This window comes from Urocampus carinirostris, chromosome 12 (genome assembly GCF_059441175.1).
Source record: "Urocampus carinirostris isolate Australia breed hairy pipefish chromosome 12, RoL_Ucar_1.0, whole genome shotgun sequence".
NCBI classification, from domain to species: domain Eukaryota; kingdom Metazoa; phylum Chordata; class Actinopteri; order Syngnathiformes; family Syngnathidae; genus Urocampus; species Urocampus carinirostris.
In genome coordinates, this window is record NC_142360.1 from 41822040 (window position 1) to 41846300 (window position 24261).

The window sequence follows — 24261 nt, forward strand, 5'->3', positions numbered from 1 at the left end:
CCCAAAAAACCCCTCCTCGGAAGAAAAAGGTGAAAATTCACCAAAAAGGGACAGTGACAAAATGACAAAAAACAAACCTCCTAAAACAAGAGTAAAAGGCAGAAAAGCCGAAAAAGAACCCCATCCAATCAGATGATAAAAAACCCGAACTCCCACCAAACAGGACCCCCAAATACCAAACTAAAACACAGGTCAAAAGAACCCTAGAAATAAAAGCGCCCGCAAAAATATGACCCGAAACAAAAAAATCCTTTTCATGGAAAAAGCGCTCCTCTGGAAACCTTTGGGCCTATTTCTACCCGTCGTCTCAGTTTAGTCTTCGGAACGTCTTCGGGAGAGTTCCTCCAAATGATATTGGAGTTTGAGATCTGCTGGCGAGCGGATCGCCCGCTAGATGGGGCTGAAGATCCCACGGCAGAACGACTCCCCAAAAGAAGCCGTCCTCCGAACATATTCATTCCGTTCCGGCCTTAAAACGATCATCGATACGGATCGTGAGCGATCCGTCCCTCGGAAAATATCAACACACGAATGATGCAACAAACTACCGTTTATTTGCACGGCCAGAAAAATCAGAAAGGACATTGTTGAAGAGGGAAAATCGCGGCTTTCTAAATAACCAAAGAAAAGAAACCGTGCAGGAAAAGGGGAGAGGTGGGGGGGGGATATTCCGTAGCAGTTGAAAGTACCCATCGTTCATTTCAGGATAATCGACTCGTTTCAAATGATCCAGAAGGACTTTGTAGCGTGTCGGCGGGATATTTATAACCGAGGCCGAGAACGCTTTGTCCTCGTGAAATCTCCTTTGACCTTTTTTAGGGGAAGCGTCACGCCGCTGCCCCTTCAGAAAACCCAGATTTAAATTTTGGACAGAGAGGGAGGGAGAGAAACACGGACAGTCTACGTCTCGAGGTTGGCGCGCGCCAAGCTTCCTCGCCGAGGGGCAGCGGCCCCGGACTTCGGCCTCCTTTGTCCCCGCTGTCAATGGGGGACGAAGGCCACCCGGGGGCCCCCCCGTCCGAGCCGATGTCCCGGAAGCAGGAGCGGAGAAAAGTGATCGGGCGCCTGCGCTTTTAAACGATGTCGTCGGCCACCGGGCAAAAAAAATAAATAAAAATGAGCCGGAGTGGGTCTCCTAAGGGCGGGTCCGGAAAGGGGCGGGGCCTCAGAGATCCAGGTGAGGCTTCCTGTAGGTGTGTTGGGTAACGGCGAGGCGGCTGAGGCGGGCCCCGTAGTAGTCCACGGTGTAGTCGGAGCCGTCGGAGGGGCCCACGATCTGAAAATAGCTGGTGGTCAGCGGCGTCCTTTGCGTCTTTGTTAGCGTTATTGTTTGCACCGTTAGCTTAGGGTTAAACTGTACGTGTAGCGTCATCGTTAGCACCGCTCCGATCGTCGTACACGTTTGCCTTAGAGTCTACGTTAGCATAGCGCTAAATGCGCCGTTGACGTCGTCATTATCTTCTTTGTTATCATTTTATCACGGAATTGTCATTAGCATTGTCATTAGCGTCGTTGTTAACGTCATCGTTGGCATTTTCCTTCGAATCGTCATTAGCGCGGTCATAAATGCACCGCTGCCATCGACGTCATCTTCGATAGCGTATTTGTCATTAGCGTCATCGATGGCGTCGTCGTTCACGTTTTCACGAAAACGGTATTTAGCATCGTTACGAGCATCATCACTAACGCTTCATTGACGTTATCGTTAGCATCGTCGTTGGCGCGGCGGTGAGCGCCATTGTTAATATATGACAACTCGTCATTAGCGGGGGCGTTGGCATACTCTTTAGAATTGGAACTAGCCTAGTGACTAGCATCTTCATAAATGCTCCATCAGCATCATAGTTTGCAACATTGTTAGCGTTGTTGTTAATACATTATGTGTTAGCGTCATCTGGGTTCTATAGTTAGCCGTGTCGTTAGCGCCGTCGTTAGGATCGTTGTTCTTGTGGTTAGCGCCGTTGCTAGCGCCGTTGTTAGCGCGTGACGCATTGTCGTTAACGCATCGCCAGCGTCGCGGTTTGCGCCACTGTTAGCGTCGTCTTTAGCAACGACGTTATCGTGGTTAGCGCCGTTGTTAATGCGTGACACGTTGCGGTTAATGCACCGAGAGCGTCATTGTTAGCATCACGGTGATCAATTGGTCGTTACCTGCATGGCGATGAGCACAAAGTCGGCTAGCGTGCCGATGCCGCAGAAGCCCACCGTGCACAACTTCAGCACACCTGAACGACAACAACCACAAAAAAACTCCTGAGACAAGAAAAACGGACACAAAACTTCAAGAAGTGGCGCTAGCTAACTCGCCTCATACCTAGTAGCCGTGCAAATTCGGGTTCCTTAATGGGAACCGACTCTTTGGGCCTCCTGAAGCCGCTACCTTCGCAAACGACACATCGCTATCTCGAAGAGAGCCGGCTCCCGTCGTTCACTTCAAGGAGCTGTTGTGTTTGTGAACAACAATTTTGAGAGAATCCGGCTCTTGTCATTCATTTCAAAGAGCCGGTTCACAGAGCCGTCACGTTCGCAAAACGACACATCGCTATCTCGAAAGGGGCAGACTTCTCTTTGAAGCGTAAAGGATTTTATACATTTGACTATAAAGGATTTGATGCGATTGACTACAAGTTACATGTATTCAGTTTAATGCGATAAAGATATTCACTGACTGTGCTTTAGTTCAATGTACAATAAAAGGTCAGGACAGGCTGTGTGAAATGCATAAATGGCAGTTGTTTTGATAACAGGATGCCTGGGTGTGCTGACGAAGGACGACCGGAGATTGTTGGGCACAAAACAACTACCTCGGCACGCCCACGGGAGCAGCCGACACACCATCGTGCGGGGAGAAGATAACCGATAAGAGAAAGCTAAAGTTAGCTGCAGATGACACATAGCCAATGGGGGAATAGTAGAATGTCTATGCTTTGTTTGTTGAAATGTAGAAATGATCCCGGGCAAGTCGGATGGGGGCCGTCTCCTGTTTACACTGCTGTTAACTAATTCGAACAATTTGGTAAACGGTGGTTTTTGATAGTTAAATCCCAACAAGTGATAGTGCCGTCGGGTTTGCGGACAAGAACAAAGAGCGGCTCCTGTCATCCGGTTCAAAGAGCAGGCCGACGGCGCCGCCGCGTTCGCTATCTTGCGGGCAGGGGTGCGGTGCGGGGTCTCTTACCTAGCGCCGGATAGCCCAAGTAGAAGCGATCGGCCCCCAGCCAACCCAGGAAGAGCGACAGCGCCACCGCCATCTTGTACGAGTAACCGCTCCTGAGGACAAAAGCAAAGGTGTGAGAAGGAGGAGGCGGCGGCAGCGGGGGCGCCATGACTCACACGTTCCTGCAGGGGACGCTCTTGTTGAAGGCGACTTGGTGGCCCTGAAAGCGAAGCAGGCTCCCGTTGGCGTGGCGACACGTCACGTTAGGGGCCGGCAGGCAGTCCACTGCGGGCGCGCGCAAAACCCTTCGCTCAAAACGGCCGACTCCGCAAAAGAGTCGCGCGCTTTGCCAGAAGCGACTCTCGGCCCTTCTGCCGCGTCGGTTCCGTGCCCGTATTACCGTTTCGACCACGTTTCCGCTCGGCGAGTCGTATTTTGTACCGAGCGCGGGCCGCGACGCTCCCGTTCACCCGTCCCGACCGAGACCGAAAGAGAGAGTGAAATGGAGAGACGGAAAAAGAATATTCTGTTTGGAGAAAGAAAGAAAAAGATTGAATTTATGGTGAAAGGGACAGAAGAAAGATCCGTAGAAAGCGAACAAAAGAGAGAGAGGGACAAAGGGAAAAACCGGGAGAGAGAAGGAAAGAAAAAGTCAGAGAGAAAGACGTATTCATCGTCTGTTACTTTTTGTTCACGCGTGGACTTTAAAGTCGGTCCGAGCGTGCGTACCAACGCTGCGCGTTGCGACCGACGCTAGCTCTTGCGGGAATGTTTATACCGCTTGTTATTTTCTTAATTAATCGGCGACGAAGGGGCATTACGATACAGAGAGAGAAATAAAAATCTGCATTGAGAGAAAAAGAAAGATCTGTATAGACAAAGAAGATACAGAGAAAAAAGAAAGGGAGAAAAGATGGAGATAAAAGGTGAGAATTAGAAGGAAAGAGAAACGAAGAGACAGATGTTTATAGAGAGGAGGAGAGAGAGAGGGAGGGCAAGAGAGACCGAGGAGAAAAGGAAAAATCTCTCCTTACGAATCGGGAGCCGGCTCTTAAGAGTCGCTTCGTTGGCAAAGGACCCGTCGGTATAGCAAAACGTAACGCAGGCGTGCGCAGACGCACCACTCACCCCAGGCCAGCGCTTCCCGGCAACGGAGCGGCTCCTGTGTTTCGTGGTCGATCTCGGGATCGCGACACCGATACGTCATCGCCGTCGTCAAGGGAACCAGCAAACAGGAAGTGATGTCACAAATCGAAACGGGAAGAGACGCCGTCGCGCTCACGTCCGACTGGCTCAAATATGATCTACTTTGCTCCGTCGTGCTAAAAAAAACACCTCTCTTCTCAGAGAAGCGGCTCTTTCGGATCGGCTCACACAAAAATAAAAGAGTCGGCTCTTCGGGCTCCCGACATTATGCACAAAAATGTCTTTACGTAGGGCGGAAAATAAAGCGCAAAAGGCTTGGAAAAAGAAAAATAGACCAAAAGCAAGATAAAAGACATAAGAGCTATGGACAAAAAAAGGAACAGATGAAGAAAAAAAAGAGAGCAAACAATGAACAAAAGAGGAAAACTACTAGGAAAAAATATCAAATCAACAAAAGATTAAAAAAAAGTTCGGAGAAAGATCAAAATAGCAAGAAAAAGGAGGTAAAAAGTTAGGGGAGGAAATAATCAAAAGGAAAAAAATGAAGAGGAGATCCAACGCAAGAAAAAAAAGCCAGAAAACAATAGAAATCAATAGAAGAAAATAAGAGAAAATGAAGAAACAACAAAATAAAGGGAATAAAAACATGTAAGAAAACAGAAGTATAAATATAGGAAAAATAAAACTCAAAAAAGAAAGCCTAACCCTAAGAAAAGGCTTAAATAGATAAAAGAAAAAGGCAAGAAAAAAACAAGATAAAAGTTAGAAGAGAAATACAATAAAGGAAAAACGAGAGAAAAAGATGAAATTAAGCAATAAAAGAGGTATAAAGCTAGGATGGAATTACAAGCTAAGGAAAAGAATACATAAAAAAAGAAGAAATAAAGGAAAGAAAAAGAAAAAAGTGAATCGAAGAGAAGAAAAGAAGTAAGATAAATTACAAGCAAAGGCGAAGAAAAAAAGTACACCGAGAAAGTGAAACACGCTAGGAAAAAAATAGGGAAATGAACGAAAAGTACAAAAAAGAAAAAAGCAAGAAGTAAGAATGTAGGGGGAAAAAAACAATTTCAGTCGAGTACCAGAACTACATTACCCAAGATGCCACACGGTTACGGAGCATGCGCGGTGTGTCCCCTACCGATAAATGCAATGGTCTACCTCCGAATGACACGATCAAATACAACACTGTTATTGTTTATCGTCGTGACTATTATTATTAGTTATTACGGCGACGTGTCGTTCTTTAGAGCAGTGTCAATCTCTTCCTTCTCGGCTAGCATTAGCATCAGCTAACCTCCGTCTAGGAGCCGCACCAATGATAAGCAAAGGATATTGTCCGAGTCTCAGATCTCGGCAGCTGTCTGTTTCTTCCTCGGCCACCGCCGCCGCCGCAAACGTCCATTGGAAAGAAAATAAGAAAAAAGAGGACGAGAAAAAGAAAATAATGGCCCATAAACTGCAATCCAAACAACGATGCGCCATGTCTGCGGACGTGACGTCACCAAACGTATACTTCTCAGATATACGGGAAAGATAGAAACCCATTTTTTGACGTCCCTTTTTACGAGCAATATTTCAGAGAAAACCTTTAAACCACACTGTGTGGTCGATTCGAAAGATTGACATATAGTTAGGGGGGGAAGCCGAAATTAAGGAAAAGAGCATGACGTCGGGATGCCGTTTTCCCCACTGTCCCTGAAGGCAACATTTAAACCCGGTCGAGCGAGCGATACTCAAGTAAGTTTCAGTCAAGTTGATTTTATTTTTTTTCATGAAAAATATTGCCATCAATTGTTCATTTATGTGTGTGGATTGTATCAAAAGTTTTCCCGTTTGTAATATGAAAACGCCTCATGAGTAGGGCGGACATTAATTTGTTTTTGGCGTTGAGGAAGTGAAGGGCGTTAGCTCATTAGCTCGCGGATTGCTAACTTCATTTTCCGAGCAACTTTTTCAATTTTATGCCGCTCCAAGTTTAAAAATATTCAACTATATCTTTCTCCGTTTTTTCCTACATTTTAAGTGGATTCAAACTCGTCAATTGGCTGGACTTTCATTTTCTTGTCTTCGTGCACCTGCCCAAATATAAGCCGGTAAAACAGGTTTTGTCAAAATAGGGCGCGCGGACCGCGTCTGGCCCGCCCAACGGGGTTCATCCGGCCATAAGGATGACGCTGAGTGAAGCGCGACAGAGAAACCAGCTGCAGTTTGAAATCTGTCCACTTGATGTCGCCTGAGCAAGGACAAGACGCTCACACAAACCGGAGCTGTAGTTCTTTATCTCTCTCTCTCTCTCTCTCTCTCTCTCTCTCTCTCTCTCTCTCTCTCTCTCTCTCTTGCTGTCTTCCCCCCTTCTCCCTTTCCATCCTTTCCCTCTCTCTGTTTTTTATTGTTTTCATCTATTTCATTTTTTTTCTTTCACTATCATTATCTCTCTTCTTTTTTATATCAATTTTGTTGTCTCTTTCTCTTCTGTTTTTCTTCTTCTATCTCTTTATCCCCCTTCCATCTATCTTTCTCTGTTGGTCACATGATCTCTTTCTCTCTGTTTCTCTTTCTTTCGCTTTTTTGCCTTCTTTGGCTCTATTTTTTTTTTCTCAATTTCTATCCCTCTTTTTCCTCTTCTCTTTCCTCATGACTTTTTCACTTCACCTCGTTCCTCCTTTTTCTCTCTTTTATGCTCTTTCCCTCTTTTTCTGTCTCTTTATCCTCTTTCTCTCTGTCTTACATTCTCTCTGGTTTTCTGTCCCTCTTTTTCTCTTTCTCTCCCTCTCTATAATTTTCTTTCTCTCACTGTTAGTCTCTTTTTTGCCGTCACGCATCTTTTTTGTTCTTTCTTTTCTTTTGTCATTCACTCTTGCTTTCTGTCCCTTTCTTTTTTTCTCACTTTCTTTATGATTGTCTTTCTCCTTTTTTCTCTTGTTTTTCCCTCTCGCTCTATTTCTCTCCCTCTATGCATCTCTACATTTCTCTCTGTCTTTCTTACCATTTTTTTAATTTCTCCCTTTTGTTCCCTTTATCCTATGGGTTGTTTTTCTAAATCTTTTTCTAACTTTCTCTTTTTGTCCCTCTCTTTCTCCGTATACCTCGGTGACTTTTGCGCATTCGCGCCGAGCGGAAAAGGAGCAAAGCGTGAAGGTCTTTGCGGCGCGGAAGAGGAATCGATCGGGAGCGCCGGGCGGCACTTAGTCGGCCGGCGCCGGCCGCGTCAGAGCGCCTCGTAAATCAAAAGGCCGCTTCCCGCCTCGCCCGCCATCTCCATATCGGATGCGGTATTTCTTGACCCCGCCTTTTTCTTTCTTTTCCCTTTCAGTTTGCGACCGTCTCCGGGATGAGGGAGGAGTCTGGCCCCGGGGGGGCGTGGCCCGAGGAAAGGAGGCGGGCCTCGGCCGCCCTCGGACGCTTGCGAGCCAAGCTAGCCCGCCGGGAAGAATGGCGCGCGCACCGAGGGGACGTGGAGGCGCTCCGGCGCGTGCTGGACGGCCCGCTCTTGGCCTGCGTGCTGGCGCTGCTACACCGCCAGCAGGTGGCGCTCACCGTCGACGCTAGCAAAAAAACGGTGCTCTCGGACGCGCCGCCCGGTGGCCCGTCGCGGGATGACGCCCGGCTCGCCAAAAAAACACGACGCGATTCCTGACAAAATACAGGAAAAATACTTGACCAAATACACAACAGGATACACGATATATAGCGAATATAGAAAAAGTACACGACATAAGTACAAAATATACAAGACAGAACACACAACGAAATCAACAAAAAATACACAATAAGATATTTGTTCAAACGGATGACCAAATCAAGAGAAAATAGACGACAAAATACACAAAAAGAAAGAAATAGACAGAAATACACACAAAAATACACAAAAAATCATCATGAGATTAACCCAAAAAGCACAAGAAATACCCAATGAGTACACAACCAAATTGACAAGAAATACACAACGAAATACACACTGAGTACACAACATACAAATAAGCTAAAAATACACGATAAGATATATGATCGAACGGATGACGAAATGAACCAAAAATTGAGGACAAAATACGCATAGGCCCGTCCTAGACACCAAAAATACACAAAAATTCATTGTGAAATGAACCAAAAATACATGACAAAATACACAGAAATCCCCAAAGAGTACACGACCAAATGGACAAGAAATACACAACGCGATACACGTCGACGTACACTAAAATAGGCACAAACACTACAGGAGAAAAACGAGACCGCGGAACAGCAGACGAAATGCACAAAAACACACCACGACGTTTACAAAAAATACGTGACCGAATGCAAGAAATACACCAAAAAATATATCTTAACGTATTTGATAAAACGGAATAAAAAATACACCGAAAATAGGCAACCGAGTTTTAAAAAAATACACGAGCAATACACCAGAAATATCTGATCGAAAGATTGGGAAATACACAAAAAGTACACATCAGAAGCCAAGAGGATTCACCATGGCGGTAGTAAAGATGGCGGCGTCCGAATTAAGATAATGGCGCCCTTCGTATCGGAAGTCGCCCGGTTTGCCGTTTATACCTCCGTTTGATTTATGCCCCGCCTCCTCCACGCCCATCCATCAACATTTTATAGCCGCCGCCGCCCCCCCTTTGACGAGCTGTTGCTGGCCCCGCCCCTTTCCAGAAGGCCCCGCCCACCCTCAGAGTAAGCCCAAAGGTCATCGCTACACGAGCGCGACGTCAAGCGTACCGCGTTAGAATCCGCATTTCTTCATATTTGACCGTGTATAAGGCGCGCCGGATGATGAAGCGCGCCCCCCCCCAAAAAAAAATTAGCGTGACGAAAAACAAACCCCGTCCATAAAATGAAGAGGTGCGCTCCAAAATACACCAGGAATAAATAACAGAATGCGCGACAACGTACGGGACAAAATAAATAAATACAAATAAATATAATAATATAAAAATCATAAATGATAAAAAAATAAATAAATTTATTTATTTATTTGGGAAATAAATAATTTGGAAATAAATTGGGAAATAGATAAAAAATAATAAAATGAAAATTGAAAAAATAAATAAAGAAAGAAAAGGCATAATAAATGTGTCAATTGTTTGTGTGGTTTCATCCCATTTTGAGGCGTCGCCACAGGAGCACCGGCGCCACCTGGCCGTTTCCCCCCACCGTGAGATGGGACTTCACCCTCCCTCGGCGTCTTACGCGCCACCCGCCCTCGGACCGCATAGGCCCGTCCTAGATGCCCCGCCCTCACCCGGGCGTCTTCAACGCTGGATCGTGGCCGCCGCCGCCGTGAGTGCCCCGAAGGATATGTTTCTACCCGTCTATCTATTTCTTTATTTCCCTTTCCTTTTTCTTTGGAAGGGCCGTCCCACCCAGCGGGTGAGTCTGGAGCGGCCCCCTCGGGGCGGCTTGGGTTTCAGCGTCGCCACCCTGCGCGACGGACGCCGGGGCGGCGCCGCCGACATCTTCGTCAAGCACGTGCGGCCGGGAGGCGTGGCCCACAGGTGAGGCTCCGCCCGCTTCCTTCGAAAGGGAGCCGACCGAACGTCCGGGGCTCCCGTCCGGCCGACGATCGGGAGCCGGCCGACGATCGGAAGCCGGCCCCCGTCGGGCGCTTCTGAGAGCGAGCCGATAGAGCCGTTACGCTACCCGGAAGGGAGCCGGTTCCTGTCGTTCATTTCATGGAGACGTTAACTCTGCAAACTAAATAGCACCCTCTCCAAGAGAGCCGGCTGCCGTTGGTCGCTTTGAAGACCGAGCCGTTAGAGCCGTTGCGCTTGCCGACGACACGCCACTATCTGGAAGGGAGCCGGTTCCCATCGTTTATTTCATAGAGCCGTTACCTCAGCAAACTAAATAGCACCATCTCAAAGAGAGCCGGCTCTCGTCGGTCGCTTCGAAGAGCGAGCCGTTAGAGCCAGCCGTTGCGCTCGCCGACGGCACGCCGCTATCCGGAAGGGAGCCGGTTCCCGTCCTTTCCTTACAGAGCCATTACTTCCGCTAACGACGCATCACTCTTTCCAAGGGAGCCGGCTCCCGTCGTTCGCGCGAAATAACCCGGACCGGTTTCGGCTCCCCCCCTCACCGCTTGTCCTCTTCAGGGACGGTCGCCTGCGGGTGCGGGATCACCTCCTGGCCATCGACGGGCGCCCCCTGGAGGCCGGCATGACGCAGCGTCAGGCGCTGGCCTTACTGCAGCGGCCCGGAACCGTCCTGGACTTGATCGTGGCGCGGGAGAGGGGCGTGGCCCGCAGCCCCTCCCACCCGGTAAGTCCCGCCCAAATTCGGCACTCGGAACGTTTTCGACAGAGGAGAAGAGACGTGTGAAACGCGCGGGGAAATTCCCCTCTGTCTCTGGTACTGTGATGAAAATGTCGCGATCGTGACATTCATATGGAAGGGTCGGGGGGAAGCGTCGGGCGCTCCTACTGCCGCAACCCGGGTTCAAATCCTGTTACCGCAATCCACGGTTGTTCGCCAGGACACACTTTACAGGCTCAAGTGTTTCTTTGACAGCAAAAGTACAGTACTTTATTCAAGGTTTTTTTTTTTTTTTTAACATCCAAGTCCTGTACTGTCAGGTTATAGATTTATTGCGTTCTAGGTCTTTTCTAGGGCCAGCACGGCGGAGCTGGGGTTAGCGCGTGTGCGGCACAGTTCTGAGGTCGTGAGATCGAACCTCCTGTGTGGAGTTTGCATGCTCTCCCCGTGCTTGCAAGGGGGAGACCGGTTTCCTCCCACATTCCAAAAACATGCATGTCAGGTTGATTGGCCTAACCGAATTGTCCTTAGGTGGGAATGAGCGAGCTATCAAAATAAGAGGGAAAAACAAGCAAAATATGACTGGGAAAGAAAATGAGTGAGCAAAAATTGGCCCTAAAATTCTCCAATATGGCAGAAAAAAACCCAATGAATGAGTACAAAAACCAGACGAGCGGAAAAGCCTTTTTTTCCATTTTTGCTCAGTTTCACTTTTCTCTTTCCTTTATTGTGAAAAGACACATGTTGCGGTTGAGTCACTTTGAGGCTTTTCTTTGTGTTTGGGGTGCACTCCATAATACAGCCACATCTAGTGCTCACACCATATATATATATAGTATATATACTGTCCCTTTAAAGTTTTTTTCTCCCCCTCAGTGGGGCAAACCTCGGCCGATTGTTTTTGTAGTGTCTGCTTCCCCCTGGCGGCCGTCCTCCAGAACTTTTATTTTCAGACGGACTTCTTTCATTTCCCACGCTCGATCCCCTTCTCCGAAGATCCTTACTCTTCTTTATTTCTTTCTTCCTTTTGTTCTACCTCTGTTCCTTCATTCTTCCCTTCTCTCATTTCATCCTAACTTTCACACTTTTAAATCTTTCTTCATTTCATCCATCCTTTTTTTCCATCGTTCTCTCATCCTCCCAACCTTTTTTCTTCACTCTATTTCTCTGTCCCCTTTTTTCCCTTCATCATTCCCTCCATCCTCTTTGCTCCCTTACTCCTTTTTCGCCCTTCGTTTCCTCCATCCAACATTTTCCCCCGTCCCTTTCTCCTGCCCTTTGACCTTCTTTTTGTTCACTCCTTCCTTATTTCTTGTATTCCTTTACTCATTCCCTCCTCCCTTTCTTTCATCATATTTGCCTTTCTTTTTTTTCGTTCCTTCTTTTCCTCCCTTTCTTCACTTCTTCCTTGTCCCCCTTTTCTCTCCCTTTCACCCTTTTTTCCTATCCCTCTTCCTTGAATCCATTGTTTCCCCTTTTACCCCGTTTTTCTTTTCCGCCTTCTTATCTTCCGTCCTCTCATCCACCCTTTTCTTTCCTTGTTCAAATCCTTTATTCCTTATTTCGTTCCTTTCTATTATCATCCCCCAGCCTTCCTTTTTTCTTTCGTACCTTCTTTCTGTTCTGCTTTTTTCCTTTTTGTTGGCTAAAAATGATGTTGATGTTTTTATCAGAGCGGTTTTTGTGGAAAAGCCCGTATGACCCGACCTCACCCGGACCCCGGCTTAAGGGGCCCCAACTCAATTGACTTTGAGAACTCTTTTCTTCATTTCCTGATCTCATCCCTTTTTCCTTTCCTTCTTTTTTGCCTTCCTAGCAACCTTCCTTTTTCCCGTCTTTCCTTGCATTATTTCATCCCTCCTTTCTTCTTCAAATCCTTTCTTCTTTTTGTCCTTTCTTGCCTTTTTTTTCCTTCATCTCTTCCTCTCATCCTTTTTTCCTTTTATTTCTTCATCTTTTTTTTCTTCTTCCTCCGGTCGAGGCGGCGGCAGCGGCGCATCGTCCCCGCATCCCCTTTTGACGAGCCGTCCCTCGCTCGCCCGCCCGCCTCCCTCCCTCCCTCCCTCCCGTCCGGGCCCCGGACTCTGCCGAGTCAGCCGTCTTGTCCCCCCCAGCCCCCATTTCGGTTTACGGGGACGGCGCCAAAGTGCCGAGCTCAGCGACACGACCGCGCGCTCTTGAGTGGATTCGGAGGAGGGGATTGGGGGGGGCTGTCTGGTGAGGGGGGCATCCCGGTCCACACCGCTACCGCAGTATGAGGTCACGGCGGGCGTTTGGCATCCCCGATCTGGAAAGCCACATCGGGGCAAGGGAAAACCCAAGGCAGACGGTACATTCCTTTACAACGGGGTCTTTTTCGGGGGGGGGGGGGGGGGGGGGGGGGTCGTCTTCAGGGTTCCTTTTTGAAGTGGATTTTCAATCAATCTTTTTCAATGTCGTTTTGGTTTAGGATCAGACTGTTTTATGGCTCGGGGTCTTTTTCAGCTTGTTCTTCAACCATTTTCATCGGGGTGCCTTTCTTTTTTTTTTTTACCGTTTTGAGTCATTTCAGTGATCATTTTGGGGAGGTTTCATCGGGTATTTACCCGTCCAATGGTTTTTTTGGGGTGCTTCCCCAGCTTTTTTTTATGACCGTTGTCGGGAATGAACTCGCAAAATGTAGCGTTTCCCAAATTGTTGGAACGCGTTATCCGACTCCGTTGACCGAACGCCACCTCGATTTATCCGCCTCCCCGCGAGATGGCGTCTCGACTCCTCCCGCGGGCGTGCCAAGGAAGCCCCCCGGGCTTCGCTATCTCATCCGCGAGCGCCTCGATGTCCGGCTTCCCAAAACGACGTCGCCTCCGCGAGTCCCGTTATGAAAATTCCCTCGACAAAATAGGATGCGTTTCCAACCGCCTGACCTTGAACATGAAAGCCCACTCGGTGAAAATCCTCATTGCGTTAAACTCGGTCAAGCGTCTAAAATCCTTTTATAGTCAAAATGTCTCAAATCCTTTAACGTTATTGTATTTTGTTGAATTTCCGTAGCGGTCGGCACTCAGAATCTATTTCATCCGCGTTACTTTTACTCTTATTATGACTATCGGTGATATTTTGAACCTTTGAGTTTGGCGGGCCACTTTAACCGTGTGCCAGCCGCGGTTTTCCCAACCCCCGCTCGAAAAGCCGGTAAACGCTTTGCCAGAGCCGGAAAGCGTCGAGCTCACGCTTTTTCGGTTTTTATTTATTTATTTTTAATTTTTTTTCTCCGGTCTTCAAAGTCACCGGCTCCCTCGCAGCAGCGGCGCCTCGCTGGAGGGCGAGAGGACGAGAGGGAGGGGCTAGAGGAGGAGGAGCTACGGAAGGAGGAGGAGTTTCGGAAGGAGGAGGCGGAGCCCGGACAGACCCACCGGGAAGGCGGCCGGACGGCGGCGGGCGAGCGAGAGGAGGAGAACGAGAGGTGAGCGAGTGGGTCGGCGGGCCGCGGCCAAAGCGCTTTACAATGTGCTTGACGCTCGCCCGTTCACACGCACACTTACACACCGATAGGGAGTCAGCCACCGAGGCGCCTACCCGCTTGTAGGGGGCATTCCGGTGTCTTGCCCGTGGATACTTCCACATATAACACGGAGGAATCCAACCTGCGACCTCTTGATCCAGAGACGAGCGCTCTACCTCCTGAGCTAATGCCGCCGGTCCAAAGTCTGGACTGCGGTCTACAGTGGACTAGAAAGGACCCTATCTATCTCCGTTATTCGGACGCCGTAGGATAAACGGTAACCGCACGGAACGATTGGATCGAGAGCGCGGTAAGCGTGGGCGGAGCTACGGCGCCCTCGCCGAAGGGAAATCCGTCTTTCGACTTTTTGTTTGCGGTCTTTTGTCACACCTTTACAAGAGAACTCTGCTCGCACCCGGCTCAGAAAGCGTTTTTTCTGGAAGACGAAGCCAAAGTGGAAATGAGCCTCCGTGCTCTTAGATAGATGGATAGATAGATCACTTTCTTCATCCCCTTTGGGAAATTGCCACTTCCGGCAGTATCCTTGTGTCGAAAAATAAGATAATAAAGATCTAGGTGACCAAAATACCCAATGTAACGTTTGGCTCTAGAGTACTTAAATAGTGCTAGAAAAAATGGAAACTGTCATAAAAATCGGGTCATATGCAAATGTGGGGGTGGGGTTTCGTGTGGGCTTTTAGTCGACCCGGGTGGAGTTCAAGAGCCTCATGGCATGAGGAAGAAATGATCTGGCGGTAGAGAGACCGATTTTATGGTACTCGGATTGAGTGTCTCAACAACAACAAGCCTGAATATTTTGCTAACTAAAGGGTTAGGGTTATCATCGAGCATCCCTAACCCCAACCGCATGGAGCTTTCTTATTCCACTTTCTTCCACACGTTGTTATGATGACATAGGAACCAGGAAGTAGGAACCCCATTTCTTCTTCGGAGTGGATGCCGGGCCACCGCACGCCGGTAGCGGCGGAAAGGAGCACCGCAGTAATGTCCTGTACACCATACAACATCCAACTTTTTCCACATCCCCCAAAAATCTTCGAATCTGCCGTTTTTCTTCCTCCTTTTTTCTCCGGTCTGCTTTTTTTCCCTTTCCCATTTGTTTTTTCTTTTTTTTCTTTTTCCAATGCCTTTTCCTCTTCCCCCCTTTTCATCCATTTTTACTGACTTGCTTTTTTTCCCCCTTCTTTTTACTTGCCCTATTCCCCGTTTCTTTTTTTCTTCCTTTTACATTCTTTTCTTACATTCTTCCCCCTGATTTCATCATTTTTTCCCCTTGCTTCTTTATTCTTTTTACTTTGCCTTTTAACCATTTTCTTTCCCTTCTTTCTTTGATATCTTTTTTTTTACTTCCTTTTCTTTGTATTTTTGTTTTCTTCCTTTTTAACCTGGCTTTTCTCCTGGTCTTTTTTCATTTTTCCTTCCCACGTTCTTTGTTTTTTTTCTTCTTTTTTCATACCTTTCTTCTTGCCCTTTTTTCTTTTCACTTTTTTTCCCATTTCATTTCTTTATTCCCGTTTTCCGGGCCCCTTCCCGGCTTTTCTCCTTTTCCCTTTCCCATTTCGTCCCGTCGACCGCTCGGACGTACGAGACGAGACGCGGCGGTCCGCGTCGGGTCCGCAGGCCTTGACTTTGCCACCGTTGACGCAGGGAAGGCGAGGAGGAGGAAGAACGCCAGGAGAGCCGGCGCTCGGGCCGTTGGGGGCCCCCCCGCAGGTAGGCCCCGCCCACCGGCGCCCCCGGGCCGTGGGATTGGCTGACGCTGGCGTGTCCCGCAGGGTGGAGGTGTGGCCCGAGGAGGGCGCGGCCTTGGGCCTGAGCATCGTGGGCGGCGGCCTTCGCGTCCTCAAGCGAACCAGGGACGGCGAAGAGCTGAGGGGCGTGTTCATCAAGAGGGTCTTGCCCGCCAGCCCCGCCCACAAAACGCACGCCCTCAACACCGGCGACAAGATCTTGGAGGTAAGAAGCGGCTCTTTCGGCTTCGCGATCGGCAAAACCCGCCGACTCTTTTTTTTTGCTCCGACTTTTTAGCTTTCTCTTCCTTTCTTTCTCCATCTTTCTCACTCTCTGTCTTCATCCCTAATATTTCTCTTTCTTTATTTTTGTTTTTCTCTCTGTCTCTCTCTCGCTATTCGTCTTTCCATCTCTTTCTATCTCCCTCTTTCTCAATTTTACATCCCCTTTTCCTTCTCACTTTTTTTTTCTTCATTTCACTCTGTTTCCCTTTCTCTCTCTCCATTTCTCTCTCCTCGTGATTATCTTGCTCTCCTTCTTTTCTCTCTTTCTCTCACGGTCCCTCATTTTCTTCTGATTCTTTCTCTTATTTTTCAATTCTCTCTCTCTTTCCCCTTCTCTCTTTCAATCTCTTTCTTTTTCTCCATCTACCTTTCCTTTTTCTCATTGGCGTATCTTCGGCTCTGCATAAACAATTTGAAAGTCGAGCTATCCTCGGAAAGCCGGCTCTTTTGGAGCGAGCCTGGCCAAAAGAGTCGCTTTCCCTAAAAAGAGCTAAAAAGGGGTTTGTGTGCAGGTGGGGGGCGTGTCCCTGGAGGGCGCCACCCACGAGGAAGCGGTGGCGGCCATTAAGAACGCCGGCAGGCCCGTGGTCTTCCTGGTGCAGAGTTTGGTCCCCGCCCGCTCCGGGGTACCCCGCCCCGAGGCTTCGCCCGATCGCTCGGTAAGAGAAACGGAGACAAAATCGACTAGAAAAACGCCACAAAGTCGATGTGAAAATCCAGCTGTTTTTTTTTTTGTGCAGGCGATGAGATGGGCCTTTCCCTCGCTGCGTGCTCCGCCCCCTTATAGGCCGCCCGGCCAATCGGGACGCGGTGAGTCACGACGATCGTACGACGTCATACACTCAAAAACGACGACGAATACACACGACGGAAAATATTCCGAGAATACACGGAGAAATGTCCCGTCGACCGACCGAAGAGAAGAGGAAATCCTTCCCCTCCTCGGTCCCGCTCGACACGCTCCGCGTCTTCATCCGGAAGCGTGGGGGTCGCTACCACGCGGTCGGGCGAGGGCCACCTTTGCTTTATGCCGCGGCGCGCGCCTCGCTTTCATTTCCCGACGTCGATCCGGTGCGACGAACACGCCGGCCGGGATGAGTTTGCGGGTCCCTTCGTCCACGCGAGCGCTGACGAACGGGGAGAGGAAAAGCTTTCTGAAGTTAGATACATACTTTCTTCATCCCCGTTGGGAAATTCACATTTCCACTGTTTATTTTCAGGATGGCCTGGGCGTGCTTTGTTGTAGTTTAGCCACAGCGGGGTGGATGACGACGCGCGCTAGGCCAAAAGTTGGACGTCCTTGCGGCAGATGGAAATCTTTGTGCCCAGGGTGACACCGCCTCGGCTTCACCTAGATAGCGAGTCCGACTCCTTTCCGCTTCCCGCAGGCTAAAGTGTCTCTAACAGCCGGTTCCTCGGCCTTATTTGGTAGAGAAATTACGGACGGTACCGAAGGCTTATAACGCCGCTAGCCGCTTAGCCTTCACCTTAGCTCTGCATCCAGGACAGGGCCCCCTCGTCACGCCGCCACGAGAATTCATCAGGGCGAGGAGTCCATTCCTCCAATAAAGGCATTTTTGTGCGTTAAAAGCCATAACCGTAGGATAGAAAGTCACGCAAAAAACACGGAAGATAGAAGCAGACGCTTAAAGCGATAAATCACAAAAAGTGCGAAATAACACGGAGCTGCCGGAAAGGCTGCCGCTCGCCTATGATGTCACGAAGACGGCCGTCGGGCTTTTCTTGACGACGGGATCCATTGGGCGCGTAAGGGGACGGCTTCCGGCGGGGTGCGTCGGGCAACCTAAGGGCTATACAAATAAAAATGACTTGACTTGACTTGACAGTCACGGCCCGTCAGCCGCCGTTACGACCAAGGGTCTGCTCCCCTGCGCAAAAGGGATCGGAGCACTTTCCGCGTCTACCGGTAGAAGGGCGGGCCTCAAACTCGGATACAGCGCCTTCGTCCCGAAGCCTCGTCCCGCACTACGGAGATGCGCCGCGCGGTTCCGATACTCGAGGCCATCGTTTCGGTTTCCTCGACGCGGCGCCGGGACGGCCGGGGACGATTCGAGATCTCGGAGTTAAATAGGAGCGACGGAACGGCTCGCCCCGACCGCGCTGCGGTTCCCGGCCCAGAACGGAGTTCCGTCGGCCGCCGACGCGGGCGCCGCTTCCTTCCTTAGGATCCGACCGGAAGCGACGCGGCCTCTTTGTTTAGAGGGGAAAGCCGGGGAACTCGTCCGCCGCCCCGGACCCCGAAAATCCACAAGGAACGAAATACCGAACCGCACAGATTTTCTGCCCGGGCGGACGGTCGTTCCCGACCCGTTTCCTCAGGAACGGGCGTCGATTTTCTAGCGCCGAGAAAGTCAGAAAGGTCGGGGGCTTCAGCTGGAAAATGGCGTTTCCGTCTCCCTTCTTTAGACGGCTGCCGCATTTCCAGCGAGAAAGGCCGATCCTCGGAATGTGGCCGGGAAGTAAACGGTTTGGACAACGTCCCCTGATCTGAAAAAGGAACGCGCTCACACTTTGTGCTCTTTGGAAGACAAAAAGCAATATTGTACGACTCGCCGGATCACATTTTGTCCCCGTGGCCCGACAAAGAGTCCCATTGATGTTTTTTGACCCACATTTACGGCCGCACCAAAAAAAGAAGACACGCGCTTTTGCTTTTTGCCGCCCTCCGGTCGTACAATGGCCGCTTTTGTGATCCCGATCGTCTGCGCTTTTGGCGCCGTGACCCCCTTTCCGCGTGATCGCGTGCCCTATCCCCGTTGAAGTCCTGACTCCCGTCCCCGTTTTGGGGGGAAAACGTGAAAAAGGACGGAAGAGTCGACGGTTCAGTAGACACTCCGAACGGGGAGAGAAGACGTCGATGGATTTTGATGACGCTAGGAGAACAGGGAGAGAAATTTCCACCTGTTCTTAGGATCACATCTCCTAAAAAGGGTGTGCAAATCAAAGAACAGCAACAGGACCCCTAAAAAACTTGAATATGACCAAAATGAACCCCAAAATATGCCAAAAATGGCCCGACGTTTGGGTGACTCCGCCGTTTGTATTCTTCACCGTGCACTGGTTTTGGGTTACTAGACTAGAGTGCCATCTGATGGTCAGCCACGGCGCACCGCCTCTTTAAAAGGAAGGCTTTTGCCACGGGCGTCCTCGAGCAAGGCATTCTTTTGAGCCACCTTTTGTTCCATCGCGCCTTTGGCGGTGCCTTCCGGATTTCCCGCCGGCTTTGGTCCGCCCCCTTTCCTGACTCCGCCCCTCGGAGTCGCCGTCCTTGTGCGTTTTAGCACTTGTTTTGGGTGGCGCGCCGTGCCTTTAAATCAGGTGTCAAACATGTGGTCCGTGGGCAATCGGTGAAACGTTTGGGGCCCCTCTATAGAAACAAAAATAACAACCCAAAATTATTATTTTTTTAAATGTGTTTAGGTTTTTTTTTTGTCTCTTTTTTTTTTGCCAATTTTTGTATCACTGTTTTCGGGTCTTTTTTGTGTTTTTTTTTTTTTTTTTACAGTTGCTATTTTTAGGCTCGTTTTGGTACACTCTGAGTACCGTAGCTACTTTTTCGCAGTACCCCAAACTTTGACGGAGTGGTTCGGATTTTATTCCTCGTCTTTTTCAAGGGACGCGGACGGAAGGGGCCACGGAGAAGAACCTCCCGAGGGGGCGGGGCCGACGGGAGGCGGAGTCGGGGGGCGGGCGTGGGCGCGGCCCGCCCGCCCCTACAAAAGGGGCCCGGGCCGACGGGACCCGGACGAGCGGCCGCGATGGAGGACTTGAGTCCCCGAGAACGGGAACTGCTGAAGATCCGGCGGGACAGCGACAGCAAAGCGGCCCAGCTGGCCAAAATGGAGAAAGTCATGCAGCAGACCAAAGATCTGATGGACAAGAGGGAACAACCTGAGAAGATGCAGGAAAATATGGGTAGGTTCTTCTTACTAAGGGAAGCGGCTCTTTTGGCCCCGCCGGCCTAAAAGACCCCCGTGGATCCCGAGCCTTTTAGCCACCAAAAGTCCGTGGCTCCTTTCTCATATCTCGGTCTTTTTTGGGAGTTTTTTTTCCTCAGATTTGGACCTTTTCGTCGCCCTCCGTTTTTGTCGTCCATTCTGGTCCTTTTCGATTCCGTATCCGTCGGCTCTTTTGAGTGACCAAAAGAAGATCCTTTATTTGTGATATCGTGGTCATTTTTGGTCGAATTTATTTTTTTGGGCTTTGATTTTTAGGATTATTATTATTTTAATTTGGTGTATTGTGATCCTTTTTGGTAGCGTTTTTTTTGGGACTCCTTTTTGCTCTCCTTTAAAAAAAAAATAAAAAAAATGCGTCATTGTTAGTAGGGTTTTTTTTGTGGTCATATTTCTTTTGTTCTCTGGTAAATCATGTTTTTTTTGGGAGGGGCAATCCAAAGTCATCAAAAAAAGGACAAAACAACCGGGAAATGACCTGAAAATAAACCAAATATTAAAAATGACGACAAAACGACACAAAACCGCGTTGCGCGTGATGAATACGGACTGAAAAAACAAGAACGGCTCTCTTAAATAGAGCTGTGATTCAGGTCTTTCAGCTCCGAATCGTCATTTTGGGCTTCATTTCAAGTCCTTTTTTCATCCTCTTTCATGATTGGAGCTCCCTTTTTGCCTTGTTTTCAACTCAATTTGGTATTTGGCGTACTCTCGGATCCTTTCTCCGTTTCGCTCGACTTTTGATCGGACGAAAAAACCCGCGATCGTTTACTGGAGATCGGCAGAAATATGACCAGAAATGACAAAAGAATGAACCCCCAAAAAACATAAAAAAAACCCTACCAACGATGACCCAAAATGTTTCCCAAAAAAAAAAAAGACGAAAAATGGACCCCAAAAAATAAAAAAAGCGACCAAAAAAATGATCCAAATACAACATATAAACAGTCCGGGAAAATTCATAAAAAAAAAAAATCAAGTCCAAGAAATGACCAAATAACAACAAATACATGTAAATTTACATTTTGACCCGAAATATGACGTAAATGATCCCAAAAAATGTCCCAAAAAAGAACCAAGACACGAGAAAGGATCCTCTTTTGGCCCGTCTGGCTAAAAAGAGCCAAGGGACGGCAATCTCCGGCTCTCGGCTTCGCATCTTCCTCACTCCTTCGAGTCGTCTTTTGCTTCTTTTTCCTTTTTCGTAATCATTTGTGATTGTTTTTTTTTTTTGTCATTTCTCAGTCGCTTATTTTGGCTGTTTTTTCGCTCTACTTTTGAGTGGGAGCCGCTCAGATCAGCAATAAGAGCCGCTTTGGATGAGAGTTTGGCTCTTTTTTTTTTTCGGAAAAACGCCGCTTTCTGATCGGCCACGCTTTTCTCAAAGAGTGTGGCTCGTAAGAGCAAAGCAATTGTGATTTCCAGGGGGGGTGGGAATCTTTGGTATGCGTTTCCATAATAAGAGAAAGAACGAAAGCGAGTGAAAGAAGGAAAAGAGAGAAAGAAAGAGAAACGGACAAAAATAAATGGGGGAAGGATGAGGAAGAGAAAGAAAGGGAGTGAGAAAGCAAGAGAGAAAAAAGAAAAAGAAAAAACATGAAACAGAGCTAAGTAGGAAGTAGGGTTAAGTTGACTCATGTTGACTAGAAAATCCCAAATGGGCCAGCAGGGGGCACCAGGTTGAAGACGTAACGGTCATAGAACAATTCCATCGACGGCAAACACGATCGTGTTTGGGATCGAAGGCGGTTTGAAAGAACAGGCTCTGAGTGCGGTGGAATTTTACACCCCGTAGGAAGGATATGCCGACTCCGGAGGAAATGTCTTTCGTTCCGACTTCTCCTCCGGCGTGCTTTCTCCGATCGCTCGAACTTTATAGAGAAGCTCTCCTCGAGAGGTTCTTGTTCTTTTCCACGCTATTCCCAACTTTTGAAATTCGGGCCAACTTTCACCTCGTGTCTCCACAGTGGAAGACCTTTCGGAGAAGATCCGTTCCAGTCGTCGCCATCGCCGCAATTCTCTCCATCAGACTCAGATTTTGGAGAGTCAGATGAAGACGGTGAAGGGGGAACTGGAGGGCACCTTGGACCACCTTCAGGAATTGAGAAACGTCCTCCGAAGATCGCAACAGAAGGCCGAAGAACGCAAGGCTGCCATGGAGAAGTTGGCTGCCGGACTCAAGTGAAGGCCACCTCCTCGGACCTGCCTCTAGGACCGCTTTCGGGACCACTTCCCGGGACTGCCTCGAAGGCCACCTCCAGGACAAACCACCTCCGAGACCGCCTCCTTCCTACCTCTGGGACCGCTTCCGGAACCAGCAAAGTCCAAACCGGACAACGGGATGGGGATCTGGACTGGCTTGTCTCCTTTGTTTTGTTGTCGCGTAACGGGTCTTGGGTTTTCAATCTCGCCGGTGGAATATTTGAAAAGGGGCGGTGACCGGATCACTTTCTTTGAGCAGAATATTGGGGAAGGAATTCGATTGGGATGGTGCTCTCCTTCGCCACCGTGGCTTAGACCGGACCAAATCCAATAAAGCGGAATGGAAAATTTCCTGAAATATTTCTCCATCTAAATGGTCCCACTTCTTATCTTCTGTCTGTGTTTTTCTTTCAAAAGTTTTGCTTTGTTAAGAAGGTGACAAGCTTCTAGTAACCGCTCCCAATAAGGAGAGAAGACATCGATGAATTTTGAACTCGCGAGGAGAATAAAAGAGGGCTGTTCAGAACCCTCAGATAAGAAATTTCGAGTCGTTCTTAAAAACCCTCCACATGCTGGGCAATATCCGGCCGGAATATCCATTGTTTTCCTTAACAGTAGATGGCGATAGAGCCCTGCCGATTTTCTTCATCGGCACGTTTGAGAAGGAGCCCATCTCACTTTATGGCCATCTTGGGGGTTTTATTTCCTTTTTTTATATTGCGTCCCGAGAAAGTGAGCGATTTTGGGAAGGAAAAGCAGGCGCCTGCTAGCGCAATGCTAACGCGAAGCTAACGTGAAGTCGCATCCGATGCAAAGAACAACACCGTGTAAACGGAGTTGTGAAACGGTTGAAGGAATTGTCTTTTTTCAGTTGAGCATGAAAGCTAACACCGCGAGCAGACTAGCGTAAACCGGCCTATAGCAAAAGGAGCCGAAAGAGACGAGAAGAGACTCGACTCGATTTCACACTGGGACGCTCGCCCCTTTCTCTCATTTTTGGCTTCTTTCTTTTCCTTCCTTTTTTCTTTTTTTTCCTTTCTTCTTTTTTGTCTTTTCCTTTTCCATTTTTTGGCTTATTCTTCTGTTTCTTTTTCCTCTTTTCTTTCTGTATTCTTTCCCTTTTTCCTTTTCCCTTTTTTCCTTCATTTTGAACCTTTTCTCTTTCTTTTTTACTCGTATCCATTATTTTTCACTTTTCCTTTACGGGTTGCTTTTTTTCTTTTGATATCTCCTCCCTTTTTCCTTTTCAAAAGGCTCGTCAGAAATAAAATGTTGCTTTTCTGTGACTTTGTGTCCCTGATGTTTTTTTTCCCCTTGCGCTTTTTAGCACTCATACGACACGCATCACCACGAGGTCCGGTCGTCAAATATTACTCACCGTCCCTTTAAAATTCCTCCTTCGAGCACATTTGTCCTTGAAACGGTTTTGGAGGCGGAGTCAAGAGTGAAGCTGCCCTTTCTTTGCCAATAGAAGACTTTGGATAGCAAAATCAAATAAAGGGGCAGCGTGTATCATGATGACGAGTCCTGTTTCTTTGTTTGGCCCTTCATCGCAAGCGGTCTGGAAGGGCTTTTTTCTTTTTCTTTCATTTGGGATTCCTTTTTTTGCCCTTTCTTCCCTCATTCTTTCCATTTTTCTCCTTTTCCTTTTTTCGGCCTTAGTTCTCGCTTTCTTTCCTTTTCTCATCGTATTGGTTTTTCCTATTTTTCCACTTATTCTTTTTTTTCGTTACCTTTTTATTCAGTTTTCCTCTTTCTTTTTTTCCTTCTTTCCTAATTTTGCCTTGTTCAACTTTGACCTCTTTTCTTTCCATTTTCATTCTTTTGTTCTTTGCTTGAATCGCTCTCTCCCCCCCCCCACCGATTTCCCCTTGCTCTTTTTCACTCATTCTCGTCGTTGCAAAAACGAGAAGAAAAACGGTGTTCGATCTCTCGGAATCTCTGTAGTTTGTTTTCTTCCTAGTAGCGCTCGTTTCTGTCCGCGCGACAACCTATCCAGTGGAC

At 48.3% G+C, this 24261-nt stretch overlaps 2 protein-coding genes across 4 annotated transcripts; one reads left to right on the forward strand and one right to left on the reverse strand.

The window, feature by feature from the left end:
• Window positions 1-535: 535 nt before the first annotated feature.
• Window positions 536-5826, reverse strand: tm2d1 (TM2 domain containing 1). The gene is made up of 6 exons (XM_088349826.1): window positions 5637-5826; window positions 4286-4359; window positions 3334-3442; window positions 3179-3270; window positions 2152-2225; window positions 536-1276 (listed from the first exon to the last, which is right to left on the reverse strand). The coding sequence occupies exons 1-6, from the start codon at window positions 5783-5785 to the stop codon at window positions 1166-1168; spliced, it is 609 nt and encodes a 202-aa protein (XP_088205952.1). The 5' UTR covers window positions 5786-5826; the 3' UTR covers window positions 536-1165.
• On the forward strand, window positions 5437-23775 carry LOC148356096 (uncharacterized). 3 transcript variants are annotated; one of them, XM_088349820.1, is made up of 12 exons: window positions 5437-6040; window positions 7617-7829; window positions 9419-9589; window positions 9662-9804; window positions 10402-10567; window positions 13825-14003; window positions 15711-15776; window positions 15839-16019; window positions 16591-16737; window positions 16819-16888; window positions 19714-20014; window positions 22023-22170. In XM_088349820.1, the coding sequence occupies exons 1-11, from the start codon at window positions 5978-5980 to the stop codon at window positions 19992-19994; spliced, it is 1680 nt and encodes a 559-aa protein (XP_088205946.1). In that variant the 5' UTR covers window positions 5437-5977; the 3' UTR covers window positions 19995-20014; window positions 22023-22170. The 3 variants fall into 3 exon arrangements, with proteins under 3 accessions (XP_088205946.1, XP_088205947.1, XP_088205948.1); XM_088349821.1 differs by lacking the exon at window positions 5437-6040 and adding an exon at window positions 6616-7523; XM_088349822.1 differs by lacking the exons at window positions 5437-6040; window positions 7617-7829; window positions 9419-9589; ... (5 more) ...; window positions 16591-16737; window positions 16819-16888 and having other exon boundaries at window positions 19715-20014; window positions 22023-23775.
• Window positions 23776-24261: the final 486 nt, after the last annotated feature.